At 28.5% G+C, this 17,794-nt stretch overlaps 2 protein-coding genes across 2 annotated transcripts in view; one reads left to right on the top strand and one right to left on the bottom strand.

Annotated features, from left to right (window-relative positions):
• The window catches only part of LOC126898218 (Golgi-associated plant pathogenesis-related protein 1-like), an 18,959-nt gene extending 3,882 nt beyond the window's left edge, over positions 1 to 15,077 (bottom strand). Inside the window, exons 1-4 of the mRNA XM_050672158.1 lie at positions 15,066 to 15,077; positions 14,901 to 14,999; positions 14,225 to 14,444; positions 717 to 867 (exon numbers count right to left, since the gene is read on the bottom strand). Coding sequence (XP_050528115.1) covers positions 717 to 867; positions 14,225 to 14,444; positions 14,901 to 14,999; positions 15,066 to 15,077 — 482 coding nt within the window. The remainder of the gene's footprint in view (positions 1 to 716; positions 868 to 14,224; positions 14,445 to 14,900; positions 15,000 to 15,065) is intronic.
• An 803-nt stretch (positions 15,078 to 15,880) lies between these two features.
• Positions 15,881 to 17,337, top strand: LOC126898217 (putative uncharacterized protein DDB_G0287457). The gene is made up of 2 exons (XM_050672157.1): positions 15,881 to 15,932; positions 16,413 to 17,337. Exons 1-2 carry the CDS (start codon positions 15,881 to 15,883, stop codon positions 17,309 to 17,311), a joined length of 951 nt encoding a protein of 316 aa, XP_050528114.1. The 3' UTR covers positions 17,312 to 17,337.
• Positions 17,338 to 17,794: the final 457 nt, after the last annotated feature.

Raw genomic sequence — 17,794 nt, 5'->3', positions numbered from 1 at the left:
TAAAGATTTGCATCGAAGCGTTTTTTTTTGATAGTGATTTTAATCACTGTCAGATATCATTATACTTGATCCATCTATACCACGTCACCACTTTGCCGCGACCCCCCTGTGCTGGGTTTTTTTTGCTTTGCCATAACTGAACACAATTTTTTTTCTTTTCAAAAATAAAATTTAAGCATTTATAGAATAAAACCTTCATTATTATCGTCTAATAGGGATTTTTTTTTGGGCTTAATAATTTTATTTTATTTTTCAGATTGAATTTAAACCAGTTGTTGCTGTACATCTTCGAATTTTAAAATTTCTTTCTCTAATTCTCTCATACATTACTTTGTTCGTGTTTTTTTTTTAAATAGGAATAACAACAATGTCATAATAAAAAAACCTTATCTAAAAATAGAATTTTGTATCATTATTTTCATTTTTCTTATCTCAATTCTATATTCAATAAAATATTTTAATACAAAAAATATTTACAAGATTATTACGAAGTTTTATTGGTCTAATATCAAATAATATATATTTTATAACAAAGTGACTAAAGTTAAAGTTTTATTTTTTAAACATTTTTTTTCGATTATTGCGATATTTTAATAATAATCGATATCGTGGAAAAAATAAAAAAAATTGGCGATATCAATATATTGAATCAAAATATCAATATCGTAGACAAACTCTACTGTTAACAATATAAAATAATTAAATAATACTCATACATGCTTGGAGGATAAATGTTACTCCTAAAACTGCCAATTTCATTGCCTGGAGGAAAATAATTAGAAACAACAAATATTTTACCGGAAGAGCTTTTAGCCATGCCAGTTCCTAGATCAATGCTCTCTTTCCAAATAAGCTGAGTTAAATGATCTACAAAAAATTAAAAATATTGGCTGAAGTTGGGCACTTTCATATTGAGTAATTTTATTTGTAGCATTTAAATTTATTATTCGTGATCCATGTCTAGAAGGACAAAAATTAAAAAACAAGACTAGTGTAAATGTGTATTTATGTTGCATTCTTATCTATATTTCATCATACCAGACACACTTATATTTTTTTTACTGGGTCAATCCATACCAAATCATCCAGATGTGGTTGCACGACCACTTCCGAAAATCTCGAAATTTTCAGGACTAATTCTTTAATCTATAATTAAATGAAATAAAAGAAAAAAAAATTTTTTTTTAATGATGCTCTATACTTTTATGGCTTTNAAAAAAAAAATTTTTTTTAATGATGCTCTATACTTTTATGGCTTTCATATAGGAAGAAAGTAAAATAATCGCCTTTATTTCGAATTAAAATTGCTCATCCAATTTTAATTATATCAATCTAAATTTTATGGTAAAGTCTATTTATAATTCAAAGTTTATGATGAATAAAAAAAATTGACTTTTATTGGTTTATAAAATTTTAATGAATATTTAAAAAACGACAATTTTTTGTTAAAAATCGACGATTTCAAGCCAAACACAAGCCATCATAAAATTTTTTTTTATTTTTTTTTTTTCACGTTTTATTGTAATAGTACATATTTAATACCTCTGTCAAGTTTAAAAACTTAAAATTAATTTTTCAATGTTTTATAAGGTTTTTAATTTTAAACAATTTGCAATAATAACCAAGTTTAGGTTTCATTATCTCTGACGGGTAACCTTAAATTAACTTTTTCAAAATCAAAATACATATAAATGTACCTGTAGAAACTATGGTAAAAATTTAAAAGTTTAGAAAAAAGTATGTCATCACCAAAATACAGTTTAAAAATCAGGAAAACACGTTTTTTAATCAATTTAATTTAATACATTTTTTGCTATTTTATTGTACAAACTCAATAGTAAAATTGATTAACTTTTGTAAAAACAATAAATTATAACTAACTATAGTATCATAATATTAAATACAATTATCAGTACTAAAGATAGTACCTTACTACAGTTATTACCTGTAAGTTAAAAATAATCATCATAAACACCTTAACCGATGATAAAATATATTAACTGCTATCGGCATGATTGTTTTTAAATGCATATTTTTGTTTCAATGTATCATGATGTTATATATTTAACTTTATCTTACTTGTATAACGATTACAAGTACACGAGTATATATCTTGTAACGTGATAAAATGTGAATTTTATGATATAGATAGATTACTGTTTTGCTTTGCTAATGGGCGCGCGTACGTTATATCCGGCCGTGTAATCAGAAAACTGTACTGTTGCTGTCAAGGTGAACGCTATACACACAATATTCTTTATCAGTTTAACAATCCGTTCCCTATATGACACATACACTGGCCACCACTGTTCATACCTGTATAACTCTAATATTGTTCATATTTTTATCTGTTGTATATTTTGTAAATCGTTAAGCCGATACCCTCTCCCAAACGGGTTCGTCGTCGTTGTGTCTCGCCCGGTGTGTAGGAATTTTTTTTTGGTAGTCTCTTCCCTTTGAACCACCGTCGTGGTCTGTTTTGCTGTGTGCGTGCAGCCAATTATAGTTTCTTTTTTTTTTTGTGAGTGTCGTTCATCTTAATAATGCACTAATTTAACAAGGCGTCGGCCATTCCCGGGGCCGAGATCCCCATCTTAGGATGAGTCCCATCCGGGACTGGGTATCGTATTGTTGTTTTTTCTTTTATTTATTTAATATAATGTATTGAGCCTCTTTTTCTTTTATAAATTTATTTTTTATGAGCTATAAATAATTTTAGCATTGCTGGTTATAAGGTTATTGGTCAGTGGTGTGTCATGTATATTTAACACATATATATATATATATTATTCCCGCAGTGCCCAAGTACGGTCCGGCCGGCCAGATTACAGAAATTATCCGCCGCGCCCGGAGTACACGGACTTGTTCCGATGCGGAAGACGCTTCACGTGTAATATTTAAAAGTTGTAGGTTAATTTTTTTTGTCTTAATAATTGTTTTTTTTTTTTTCTCTTTTGTCCCTTTATTTGCAGAGTGGTTTTTGCCTTCGGGTTTTGTCCACTATTAACTTAATTGTAATAATTTAATAAAGTCCCCTTAATTTTCTTAATCAACAAAAATCTTTTTATTGCGTGAATATCTTCAATATTCACGTGTATCTTATTTTTTTTTTCCTTTCAATCATTTTCTCTAGTTTTAAGGTAACGGTCTTCGACATACTAAAGTATGTCCACCACTGGTGACATCAAATAAACCTATTTGTTATAGTTACAAGGTATCTGCGTATTATAGTCTACAACAACACTTTATATTTTAGTATATAAATATATATATATATATAATTTTTTAATTCACTTTATTTCATCAAAGTGAATATTATTGGTTTTCTTATTATTTTTTTTTAAATTTTTTTCTATTAAATCCACTTATGGTCCGGGTGTTGTTCTTTTCTGATCAAGACCCTCGCCTAAGTGGTTGGCGACCTGATTTCCTTTTGCAAGGGAGCCATGAGGGTGGCGACTCCACAATCCGTTGCATGGCCCAAGTCGTCACCTCTCAATCTATAAGTAATGAACACCACTACAATCTGTATACTATGTTATTGATAAATGAATTTTAAAAGTTCAATGTGTGTTGTAATTTATTTCAGTGTGTTGTGTTCATTGAAAATTCATCATTTAGTTGTTTTATTTTTTAATTTAAGTTATTTAAATAAAATTAAAAATGAATTGTTCCATTGGTCATTACGTGAGTGAAGAATGCCATAAATCCACCTATGGGTTAGTTTCTAATGTTTTGATAAATCCAAATGATTTGAACGGTAAAGAAAAATAATTACTAAATTTAAGAATAAAAACAGAAATTAATTCTATTTGTGAGTACCATAAAATAAAATATTTATAGAAGTATAATTTTTTATTTGGTAAAACATGTTGCGATCCTTTTAAATCCCACAAAAATATCATAAAAAAAGGTTTGAGTGAAATTAATATTGAACTAATAGATAAAGTAAAAAACTTTGATATTGAATTAACTCCAGGAAAATCATTGTGCCTTACTTGTTTTAAAAATGTAAATAATGTATGTAAAGATTTTCGTTTAATGGAGGATACTTATGAATGTAATAGTACTGATGACACTGTCGACTGTAAAGAATCCCAAATGGAAAGGGTTGACACGATTTTTAAAGCTTTTGATTTGTCTCCTGTTTCAAAAATTAAAAGGCTTAACCCCCAATAAAGGTATTTAGCTGTACAAAAAAAAGTTGAGCATGTTTCATTAGGTTTGAAACGTGATCTAGAAAATTGTATTCCTGGATGTTCTTGTGAAAATAAAACATCAGAATATGAAATGCTAATTGAAAAATTAAAAGTAAAGTTTATTTCGTCTACTTCTGACCAAAAAATTAAGATTTTAAGCTTATTACCTACATCTTGGTCGAGAGAAAAAATATCTAAAGAATTTAATACGTCAGAATATTTGGTTAGATTATCTAGAGATTTAGTTAGCAAGTATGGAATACTTCCTGACAATCCTAAAAAATTAGGTCGTACTTTAAGCAATGGAGTTGCTGAACTTGTAGTACAGTTTTATGAAGACGATGAATACAGTCGAATGTGTCCCGATAAAAAAGATTATGTGTCAATAAAAATAAATGATGTTAAAGATCTTAAGCAAAAACGACTACTTTTAAATAATCTCAATGAATTATTTGTAGAGTTTAAAAATAAATATCCCGATATTAAAATAGGGCGATCTAAATTTTGCGAATTAAAACCAAAGTGGTGCATATTGGCAGGGTCATCAGGTACTCATACTGTTTGTGTATGTGTGTATCACCAAAATGTAAAGCTGATGATTGAAGGTGCTTCATTAAAATATAATTTTAAATACTTTTTAAAATGTATAGTGTGTGATATAAATAATTATTTATGTATGATGGGTGAATGTACTCAATGTCCTGATAGCTATGACACTTTAAAAGAATTATTACAAAACGAGCTTGAATATAGTTCTGAAAATATTACTTTCAAGCAATGGGTGAATACTGATCGAGCAGATTTAGTGACGAATATTCAATCTGTTGATGAATTTATTGAAACGATAATTGATAAGATTATTAAACTTAAAAAACACTATTATATATCTAAGGTTCAGTCCAACTTTTTAAAGCAAAAAAAATATGAACTAAAATTAAATGAATGCATAGTATAGCAGATTTTTCTGAAAATTACAACTTTGTTATACAAGATGAAATTCAAGATGAAGATACCACTGGATTCATAAACAAGCTACATTACATCCACTTGTATATTATTACAAAGAGGACAATTTATTAAAATCGCGTTGCATGTGTGTAATTCATATGTAATCATATGGAACATAATACTATTGCGGTTTATACATTCCAAAATCATCTAATTAAAGACATTAAGATAATTGCGCCACATGTAAAAAAAATATTGTATTTTAGTGATAGTGCAGTAAGTCAATATAAAAATAAAAAAAATTTCATTAATTTATGTTTTCATTATTCTGACTTTGGTATTGAAACTGAGTGGAATTTTTTTGCTTCTTCTCATGGTAAAAATGCGAGTGATGGAATTGGAGGAACTACTAAGCGAGTAGTAACGAAGTATAGTTTACAACGAATTCGTTCAAATCACATACTTACACTATTAGACATGTTCAAATTCTGTGTGGAAATATTAAAGTCATAAAATATATTTATGTTTCATCATTAGAAGTACAAAAGAACGCAAAAAAACTAAGTTCTAGATTTCTCATGGCTAAAACTATTCCTGGGACTAGAGAAAACATAAATTTGTACCGTGCACTCAAAATACTTTACGAAGTTGGATATAATAATAAATTTAAATTGTATGCACTAATGTGCAAGTAAAACATTAAATATGTAATATTTTATATTATAATTTGTACACTTTTAATTAAAATAAAAATGCAATTTGTAATTATTTTTTAATATTATCCTAAATAAAAGTACCTATTTATTATTTTTATAAGATTCTGTTTTTAATAACTGTTTTATGATGATTATTTTTAACTTACAGGTAATAACTGTAGTAAGGTACTATCTTTAGTACTGATACTTGTATTTAATATTATGATACTATAGTTAGTAATAATTTATTGTTTTTACAAAAGTTAATAAATTTTGAGTTTGTACAATAAAATAGCAAGAAATGTATTAAATTAAATTGATTAAAAAACGTGTTTTCCTGATTTTTAAACTGTATATTGGTGATGACATACTTTTTTCTAAACTTTTAAATTTTTACCATAGTTTCTACAGGTACATTTTGACACGGCCACGGCGTTGTCACACGTTGACACCCCGCGGTCGTATCAGCTCCTTCTCAGCCACCGCTTCACTGTAAACCGGACCGTTACACACATGTGTTATCGTCGTGGTGTAAAGTCCAACAAATGCCAAGTGTCGAATACCCCGCCGCAATAATACGTCCAGTAAGTCTTCTTCGTGACACCTTACCGATCGGATCACTCGTCGTTTGTTCAACAACGCCGAACACACCGCTACGAACATTGTGCCTTTATACATATATATATATTGATATTTGTCATTATTAGTTTACTACATTCTGTTTTTCTGATATAACGTATATATAGTGTTGTCGAAACGCCAATAAAATATTACTACGTTCACTTTAAACCATTAACATGTTGTACTTTTCCTAAAATTATAACATCCCGCGAGTGCGGCAAAACAAACCGCGACAATTTATATGTATTTTGATTTTGAAAAAGTTAATTTAAGGTTACCCGTCAGAGATAATGAAACCTAAACTTGGTTATTATTGCAAATTGTTTAAAATTAAAAAACCTTATAAAACATTTGACACGGCACCGCCTTTTGTTCTAGGCTGGCGCTCAACCGTGTCTCTCTCGATATCAGCCGTCCAGCTATTAATATGACAATCGGTTGTCTCCCCGCCCTTGACACTGAGATAAGGCAGCCGCCGAATATGGATTACCGATATTGCGTTCTGTTCCGTTTTTGACGTACACCTCCTCTGGTGTGTCTCCGTTGTTTTGTTTTTTTTGAGCTGTGCGTGGTTGATCGATGTAAGGAAACTATATCGCGTCAATACATATATATATATTTATTCTATTAAACGTAGATTGAATTTGTCTTGTTATCAATAGTATAAACAATATTATAATTAAAATAATTAATTTATTTATTTATTTATTTATTTAGTTTACGGGATGTATCCCTTTTTTTACAAGCTATGTTTACATATTTAATTTTAACTAATTTTGAGAGAAAGATACAAAACAAACAAAATTACATAAAAACAAATAACAAAAGACAAATAAAAAATGTTTACAACTAATAAAACGAAATACGAATAAGATATTACAAAACTCAATACAAATATTATTATAATATAAAATTAGGATCCACATTAGCACTTCTAAGTAACCGGCGAAGGGGTTCATTCATTAGGTAGTTCGTGGGGGCATGCGTGACTCGGAAAGGCGCATTTGATCTGGTATTGATTTGCGGAACCCTAAAAGGGATCAGAGATAATAGCGCAGGACATTCTATCTTCCCATCAAGCAAACCCCCGAGAAACCTAGAGCCCGCAATAATACGCCTCGATGACAGTGTGGAAAGGCCTAAGTTATTTGCCACGGGGCTATAATCATGGGGTGGATATGGTAAACCCAGCGCCCGCCCAGCAAAACATAGAAATTTATTTTGAACCCTTTCTAACTGGCGACAGTTGTCTGCCGTGTTGGGGTCCCATACCACACTGCCATACTCTAATATAGGGCGGACCAGTGCACAAAACAAAAGTTTTAATGTCTTTTCAAGCTTGAACTCTCTGGTTAATCTAATAAGAACACCAAGCATTTTGAAGGCTTTACAGCAGATATGTTGGATGTGAGCACTGGGGTCAAGATTATGGCTGAATTTGAATCCAAGGTCCATAATATTGTTAGATGCACGAGGGATTTCTTCACTACCAAGGCGATATGGGAAAGTAATCGGAGAGTGATTCCTAAAAAATGTAAAAGCTTTGCATTTGGATAGATTAAGTGTTAAACCCAACTTAGTTACCCAGTCAACAAATTTATCAAGATCTGCTTGGAGCCTTATACAGTCACTAGGAGATTGAATTTGCATAAATATTTTCATATCGTCCGCAAAACAGAGAACGCGAGAGTGTTTTAGAGTTAGCTGTATACTATTAACAAATATAGAAAATAGTAAAGGAGATAAGTGCCCCCCTTGAGGTACACCTGATTTAGTATGGAATAAGTTAGATTTTATTCCGAAAACTCTAACCCATTGATACCTATTGTTTAAATAAGAACTGAACCATGACAGAAGAGGCTCACCGAAGCCAGTTTCTTTGAGCACATGAATTAGGGCCTTATGATTAATAGAGTCAAAAGCTTTATTAAAATCCGTATAAATTACATCTGTCTGAAAGCCACACTGAAATGAGTTAAACACATAATTACAAAAGAGGACGTTGCAAGTGGAGGTAGATCGACCAGGTCTAAATCCATGCTGTTCATCTATGAGTATTTGGTTAACAAATGGTTGTATTGCATTGAGGACTAATTTTTCAAAGATTTTTGATAAATGTGATTGTATGGATATTGGTCGGTAATTTGAAGCGAGAGATAGACAGTTAGATTTAGGGATTGGTGTAACTGAACTTATTTTGAACATAGAAGGAAAAATACCTTCCTGTAGCGAACGTTTAAAAATAACCCACAAAGGATAGGACAAAATTGATCTAAGCTCGTAAAAGAACGTACCTGGTAAACCGTCAGGGCCAATAGACTTGTCACTCCTTAGGTCTAAAAGACAATTAAATATATCATCAACATTAAAGTGAACGGTATTTGGCAGATCAAAAGTTGGTATTTTTATTGCATCCGATATCGTATCAACAAACGGAGGCGAATTATTATATATTGAGGAAAAATATTCTGCCAGAAGATTGGCAGAATCAAGCTCATTTAAAGAGGTTTTATTATTAAGAGACAATATTCTAGGAATGGCGTTTTCGGAACGTTTATTTTTTATAAATTTCCAAAAGTGTTTAGGATTATTTTCAAGTGCATTTTCAACATACTTTGTGTAGGCACGATAAGATTTTTTTGACTCATACTTAAACTTGGCACGAAGTAAAGAAAATTCCCTATAATCATTAATACTTAAAGATGCTTTATATTTTTTATGCGCTTTTTTCTTTAAGAAAATAATTTGCTTAAGGTTTTTATTGAACCAAGGCGGAAAGGAAGAATCATTAAAGTAGTATAATGGCACGAAGTCTATTACAGACTTGTGCAAAGCATCATATAGTACATTTACTGCTGAATCAATGTCCCATAACTGAAGTGTGGAAAACCAATCAAAAGACGATAAAAATAGACGTATATTGCTGTAGTTGGCTTTTTGAAAGTTATAGTAGCTATGGCTCTTGTTGCAATTGGGAAATTGAGTATCTACTGGTAGTGATAAGTTAAGCGCGGGGTGATATTTGTCTAGAGGCACAAGCGGTTCATTTGATTTTTCAACTATGAGATGTTTATCATTACAAAATATTAAATCTAAAATAGTACTATTTGAGTTTAGGACACTATTGATTTGATAAAATCCGTTTGTAGCAAACGTTTCAGGAATGAAAGGAGCACGCGTAGAAGAGGTATATGAGTAAGTTAAGCCATTGTTATCACAAGACCAAGAAATCTCAGGTAGATTGTAGTCCCCGCAAATGATAAATATATCTTCTGGAAATCGGTGCATAAGATGATCAATGCAATTAGCGTGGGATTCATAAATTAAAGGGGAGGAAAGTGGGGGAATGTAGACTCCACCGATAACAAAGTTAAATGTTTCTGAATAAATTATAAAGATATTGTAATATTATGTGTATATAGTTATTTTTAACGCCATTAGATCTTGTGACAATCTAACCTACTTTGGAATATTGTATTAAAACAATCTGTTGAATTAAGAAGTGCGGATATATATATATATATATAAATATAACTAGTGCGCCCCTTTTGGATTACGCNAACCTAAACTTGGTTATTATTGCAAATTGTTTAAAATTAAAAACCTTATAAAACATTGAAAAATTAATTTTAAGTTTTTAAACTTGACAGAGGTATTAAATATGTACTATTACAATAAAACGTGAAAAAAAAAAAAGAAAAAAAAATTTTATGATGGCTTGTGTTTGGCTTGAAATCGTCGATTTTTAACAAAAAATTGTCGTTTTTTAAATATTCATTAAAATTTTATAAACCAATAAAAGTCNGTTTTTTAAATATTCATTAAAATTTCATAAATCAATAAAAGTCAATTTTTTTTATTCATCATAAACTTTGAATTATAAATAGACTTTACCATAAAATTTAGATTGATATAATTAAAATTGGATGTGCAATTTTAATTCGAAATAAAGGCGATTATTTTACTTTCTTCCTATATGAAAGCCATAAAAGTATAGAGCATCAATAAAAAAAAATTTTTTTTTCTTTTATTTCATTTAATTATAGATTAAAGAAGCGGTCCTGAAAATTTCGAGATTTTCGGAAGTGGTCGTGCAACCACGTCTGGATGATTTGGCATGGATTGACCCTACTATAAAAATGTAATTTAATATTATTTTTAAGTATTATATTTTTATATTATCTTACTATTAAATTTATAATATGTACAAAATGTTACAATAAGTAAATAGTAAATGAATTCCAAAAATTACTTGATAAATGACTAAAGAATTCGCTCCTTTTAGAGTCGCCTACTGAATGAAATTCATTTTAATAATGTAACAATAGAAAAGAAAAGCAATTAATTAATTTATGTACATATAAGATCTTGCACCAGTTTCATTTGAATTTCTATAAAATATAATTATGCAAGATCACAATTGCTGATAATTAACGCAACAAAAGAGGATTTTGTATCATTTATTTTAATTTGCCACATATTGAACCAAAGAGAAAGCATATTCTAATCTGATTAAAGTTGTTAACTAACAACTTAATAAACTGTCGAGGAAGATATTAGCGCTGCGTCATTAGCATAGCTGCCAAAAACTGTCATCTCTGATACTGGCAAATTTAATGTATAAGAATGGTACAATATTGCTTCCTTGATTTACATCAACATTGATTGGGTACTGTTGGCCGACCCCAAGGAGTTGGGATTAAGGCGAGGAAGAAGAAGATAGATTGGGTACTGTAGAGTGTTAAAGATTAAATCTGACACGTATCCAATATACGGCTGAGCGCGCACCAAAATGCACCCGATCAAGAAGTAATATTTATATGTCTGTATATATATATTTACGTAATAACGTTGTTAAAGTCAGTTCGCTACAGCGATTTTCGTTAGAATACACCAACGAACACCAATACCGATACGCCGCACAGCGGTGGTTAGAAAAAATTATATATCCGTATAAGGTATTGAGAACCAAAACAAAAAAAAAACTTGTTGTAAGGGATGTCGAGAGTCGTTGTAAACTCAACCAAAAAGGCAAAAGAGAAGAAAAGAAAATGTAATGCCGAAACACAAAAACGGAGCAACCAGTTAAGGTGTACGTCGAAAACGGAACAGAACGCAATATCGGTAATCCATATTCGGCGGCTGCCTTATCTCAGTGTCAAGGGCGGGGAGACAACTGATGACAACCGATTGTCATATTAATAGCTGGACGGCTGATATCGAGAGAGATACGGTTGAGCGCCAGCCTAGAGCAAAAGGCGGTGTCATGTCAAATCGAACGTCGAAAAATTGTTTTTCAAAGTATAATTTCATTATACGATAATACGGAGCTTGAAATATGTTTTATAATTTGAACAGAAGATCTTCAAGCCATGAATACTAATATATAGTATAATTATGAAGGTTGATAGATCTGTAAGACGAATGGTCTTCAAGAGGTTTCCAGGTTTGAAGATTATAATAATTATGGATAATTTTCATGATGTTGGAAAGTAAGATAATCTTAGAGCAGTATTATAAATATTTTTAAGACTAATTTATTGTTGATTATGTCATTTCCCGAAAATTTCCCGTTAGTGAGTTTTTTATAATAGTATAAAATTCATTAGTAGTTAGTTTAGCTAGTAAGTATAAGGGTAATGTCAACAGAATGAACTTTGTAACTTACTATTTATTTATCGTACAGTATAAAAAGACAATACAAAGGTCAAACAAAATTTAATACTAAATTATATAACATAAAACCTTTTTTTGTACATTCTCAAATGTTTCTTAAATGTCAAAGAATTATCTATTGGACACTCCTAAGTACTTAAATGCAAATTGTGATTTACAACCACATCATTTAACTGTACATGTAGTTCTCAGATCGCTTGTTTATTGTAAATTACACACCTTTGTTTTAGACGAATTGGGATTTAGTCTCGATTTGTATAATTGTCACTCATTATTTTCAAGTCTTCAGTCAACATCTTTTTCCCTATCGCCATGTCTTTATTCTGATATGCTTAAGCTATATCAACTGCATATTGAAATTTAAAAATGGATGTAAATAGTAAATTGTCTATATAAAGGATAAATAACTTAGTGGCTAGTACTGAACCTTGTGGCAATTTATCACCGATTTTCTCCATCTGATTTTCTTTTCTCCTATAAAAATTGGAACCTGCAATTTATCAGTATATTGTACTTTTACATGTAATTACATTGACCAGTTTAGAATAATCCATGTCTCCAATTCGTGCCATACCCAACTATCAGATCTATAAATGCTACATTTGTTTTTATGTTATTTTAGAATATATTTTCAATTAGAGTCGTTAACGCTAGTACCTGTTAAGTACAGCTACGGTGTACCCGGAAACCCAACTGCTTTAATAGTAGCATCTATTCAATTTCTAGTTGGGTTCGGTTTAGTATTTATCTCTCACGACTTCATACGAAGCATTCAGTAGCAACTCTGGACAGTAAAGTATTGTGTCTGTCTCCTATATTCCTGGTTTAAAGAACGCTGTGATTTTAGTTTTTTTTTATCGCTGTTGGCATAAATGCCGTATTAAAGATGCCACAACAAAATGTAGCTAACTATACCTGTGTCTTTTATTCACTCTACTTGAGGAGATCTCCGTCAAAACCAGCTGCTTTAATTATTTTAACTATTCCAAGTGCTACCTTGATTTAATTTACTGTATAACTCGAGTCATAATTACTACATGGTATTAACTATTTCTTTTCTGTACGTAGCAGTTTTATATGTATATTTTATGATCTTTGTCCACTTTAGCATTAGCTATCCTCATCAGCCTTGTTACTACGTCATTGTTCTTTATGTAAATCGACATTATCTATTGTATGCGTTTCCTAGAGTGTAATGACATCTAACTCTTCCTCCCTCATTAGTTTTAATAAAATCTCGCTCTTAGCAGTTGAAATATCTTCCGTGTTTAGATGACAAACCCTGAGGTATGTGCATAACGTCTGCATTAATTGGCCTTGAACAGGGCTGTTTCAAGGCTGCATGCTGCTGTGTTTGTTTAGTATAAGCGCCTTAGTGGTGGTACTAGTTATCTGCTTCATCACGAAGATTTTTTGAGTCACTTTGGTAGTCACTTATGTAATAACGCATATAACACGAGTAAGTATTATTTTATCATGAAATATGTAATTGTACATTTTTTTTTTTATAGCAAAAAAGTTATAATTTGTGTTTTATTATTATAAGTTTGGTTTTGTTTTCTGTTAGAAATAAATAAAAATTTTATGTTATTTATTTAAATTAATTTTTTTATTAAATAAAATAATACAATAAAAAGTAAAATCTACAAAAATTAACCTTTTTTTACATGCTATCCTACTTAATAGTTAATTGATCAAGCAAATAGATAGTTAAAAAATTGTATAAGAATATATACAATTAAAATTGAATTGTTCATCAGTTTTGAAAATTTACAAAAGATTGGCTGTTACAGGTTAAAAATTTCCGATATTATTAACTAAACTTAAAATTAAATTTCTTCTATTGTCCGGTAATCATAACTGATGTTATGAAAAATGTGTCTTAATTTTAAAGAGTTTAAAAATCATAATTTATAACAATTATTTTTTAATCTACACTAGATTTACTACTTATAAATTATATAATATAATTTCGATGTGCTTCATGTATCGATTATATCAAATATAGTATAGATATAATATTCATAGTTTTAAATAACTATCTAGAATCTAAACTTAATTTTTTTCAATTCCAAATGTACTTACATGCTTTTTTAGCTTTTGACATATCATCTTCATTCCATCCAAAATCAAAATATTCTTTCTCGCTGTACCATGCATCTACTGCATCTTTTCCAACATCAGTAATGACTTCTGTTGAATATATATAATAAATATTTTCCCCATAATCTTTATTTTTGGGATTATGATACATTTTGTCTTTTTTAGCCAAATGATTTGCCCAATTTTGACTGTAATCATTAAGCTATAATTCATTCAAAAATATTAATTTTATTAATGCATTGTGCACTAATATAAAAAAATTTATAATTAAAAACAATAAATTCAAAATCATGTAATATAGTAAATTAATTATGTATCATTGTGAGTTTTTTTTTCATAGTAAATTTATTTAAGATTAACCAAGTTTTATCTCTATTATTAAATAATACATTGACTAACAAATGAGCTAAAATTATCAAAGCATATTTTTTATGTTTTGAACATATTCAATAAAGGTTAATTTTAAGATACAAGCAGTTTCGATTTCACAAAAAAATAATTATCATTAACTACAAGATACGATTAATAAGTAGCTATTTTAATTTATTTTCGTTTAGAAAATACTATATAATTTTAAATATTCTACTTATAAATATTTAAGTATTAAATTAATTGTTCCAACATAAATGCATTTATTACAACATTATTAAATATCCACCTTTTCAGATTTTGTTAATAATGCAACTGAATGAATTTTTCTGTAATAATTATGTCTGGTTAAAGATGATTTAACTACAGTTTTTATTTCATTTTCATCCTATATTTTAAAATAATAATTTAATTTAATATTTTTATTTATTTGCATTACACAAATATATTATACATGAATATGCATATAATGAACTCACATACAACTTAACAAAAGTAACATTATTTATATCAAAAGTCAAGCTTAAGTGTATAAAAAAAAAATATAAGTTTGATATATGTTTAGTTTTTTTAATTGATTTATTAAGCTCATTTTTTTGTTTTTACTGTATAAAATTTATTGTTTTCAGCATTAAATTTTGCATCATTTTAAGAACAACCATTACTATCACTATAGAAACGGATAACAAAATTTAGTCTAATCTATTAAAACTATAGTATTAATGAATTCTGGCCACTTTAAATTACAGAATTTGCGGAACTTCGTGTTATTTTATTTTATAATTAATATAAACACCGAATTTTGTTTGAAATAACATAATTACAACAACATAATTTTTGAAAACTTCAGAAGAATAAAGAACTTAATTATTCTTATTTCAATAAAAAATTATTAGACATTTAGTTATTACACCTCTACATCAATAGTTACTGGCGTATATTTTAACAAAAAATAAATTTTCAAAAAAAAAAAAAAGTTACTTTGTTATTGCATTAAGGATCCTCAAATATTTTAAATATGTGTCCACCGAAAAAATATATTCGTGGTTAGATAAATAATTACAATATTAAAACAATTTGAAAAGGTAAAGAAGATATTTGTTTATAAATATTGTCTATTATTTCTTAGCTATAACAAATAATTCAAACATTGCCTAAACAAATTGTCTCTCTACTTTACTCTCTAGGATTTTTGAAAAACATATTACGAAATATATGGATGAAAATAGCAAAACAATTTTGAAGATCAAAAAGGATAAATCTATCAATATGAGTGTAATAGGAAATATTTACGAAAACTCCCCATTTATTGATGAAGTTAGTAATTCAAATGAAAATTTATCGTCATCATCTAAAAGCTTATCAAAATGTTTAATTCCTACAGATATAGCATCAAAAGATAATTCTAAAATTTACACTAATAACGAAGATCTGGAAATTACTAAAAATATTTTTTTAAATAAAAATTCAGCAAATTTTTTAACATTTAATGAAGAAAACGAATGTACAAATAATAAGAGTAAGGAAATTTATCATGATGATAATGATAAATTATTATTATATAACGAGAGAAATTTGTTACAAAAAGATACAGGAACACAAACGGAAATATATTTATATTTAAGTCCAACTGATGACGTTTTAATAGTAGAACCTTATGGTGATTGTTTGAAAGTTGAAACACTTTCTCCCTCGCATCTCACAAAACAGGTGTTAATTTTAAAGAACTCAACCATTTTTATTATTAATTCAAATAAACAAGAATATATAAAAACTTTAAAACATTTTATATCTAAACAAGAAGAAAATGACAATAAAAATCTAGTGGAAGATGAAAATAAGTCAGATATTTCCTCTAATAAACCAAACATTTCTGAAAATTTACAAACTCAATTAATAAATATTTCTTCAAAATCTAATTATATTAATAATTTCAAACCTAATGAAAGGAAAAATGTCAAGACGGATGCAAATGAATCTAATAGTTTATCTATTCGAAGGATTTTCAAAATTAGTCTTAAGTCAGAATTGGTACTACAAAAATTAACTGCTATAGATATCAAACCAGACAAAATGAAAAATTTAAATAATCGCACTTCTAATACATCTTATCGTGAATTAATATTTGATTCTAAACTACAGACGTGTATATTTCATTCTTCTAACGAAGTAAAACAATACAATGCAAAAAATACTGCTCGTAATAGTATACAAATTATTTTGAGTAGATTTTTGAAAAATTATTCATCATACTATATTTTAAATGACCACATCTTAATCAAATTGCAAATTTTACAAAAAAAATTAGAATTTAGTACACCAGACAGAATAGAACAGTTGATTAAAGAACATATTTCAGTGGAATTATCTGATAGTATAATAATTCAACGGCTTATAGAAATTGCTAATGATTTGTTTGAATCTATAAATGATGAAGTTATGTCTGAAAAATTGCCGATTACATTTAAAACAAATAATTATTCTCGTCAAGTTCTAAACAGGCTAGACGATATGAAAAAATTATTCTCCTCGGATACTAATTCGTCAATGAAATACCTAGAAAAACAAAATAACAATAATAAAAATATGTTTAACAAAAATAAAACCAATAATATCAGAGAGTTTTTAAAGCAAGGTAACGGTATCAATGAAATTGATAGTTCCATAAGATCTAATGATCTTAAAACACAACCAGATTAAACTGTAAAAAAATTCAACGATTTCAATAAATCGATTCTGTTATACATATTATCATCAATACCTAATAAGTAATAGAAGTGTATGGACGCAACTAGAAATTTGGCAGAGTAAATAATGTTTCCATATACAATGTTGATTTAATACTAGATTAAGAAAATTGAGAAAATTATTTGATTTTTATATTTTACGACTCCTTTATACTTTTACAAGAGTTTTTTGTTCAAGTGCGGTCGTTTAATTAAATTTAAATGTACATATTTATTAATATGATATAATTTTACAGATTATAATTTAATTGTTAATATAAAATAAAGGATAGTAAGCAAATTCACATTAAAGAGATTTTTTCTATAGAATATAAGTAGATTAATAAATAGATAGTGTCACTTATTGGCTATAATTAAATTTAAATTATCTGATTAATGATAAAGTATTTATAGATTATATTTTTATTTACTGTATAAATTAGTATTAATGACAACA

Source organism: Daktulosphaira vitifoliae, unplaced genomic scaffold, assembly GCF_025091365.1.
Source record: "Daktulosphaira vitifoliae isolate Bord-2020 unplaced genomic scaffold, ASM2509136v1 Scaffold_2, whole genome shotgun sequence".
Taxonomy (NCBI): Eukaryota; Metazoa; Arthropoda; class Insecta; order Hemiptera; family Phylloxeridae; genus Daktulosphaira; species Daktulosphaira vitifoliae.
This window is presented reverse-complemented; position numbering and strand designations above follow the sequence as displayed.

Excerpts from the sequence above, each read along its gene's own strand:
- LOC126898217 (XM_050672157.1), top strand. The coding sequence starts at position 15,881 with ATGAGTGTAATAGGAAATATTTACGAAAACTCCCCATTTATTGATGAA. Across the intron at positions 15,933-16,412 it reads CCCATTTATTGATGAAGTTA|AAGAAAATGACAATAAAAAT; the intron begins GTAATTCAAATG and ends TATCTAAACAAG.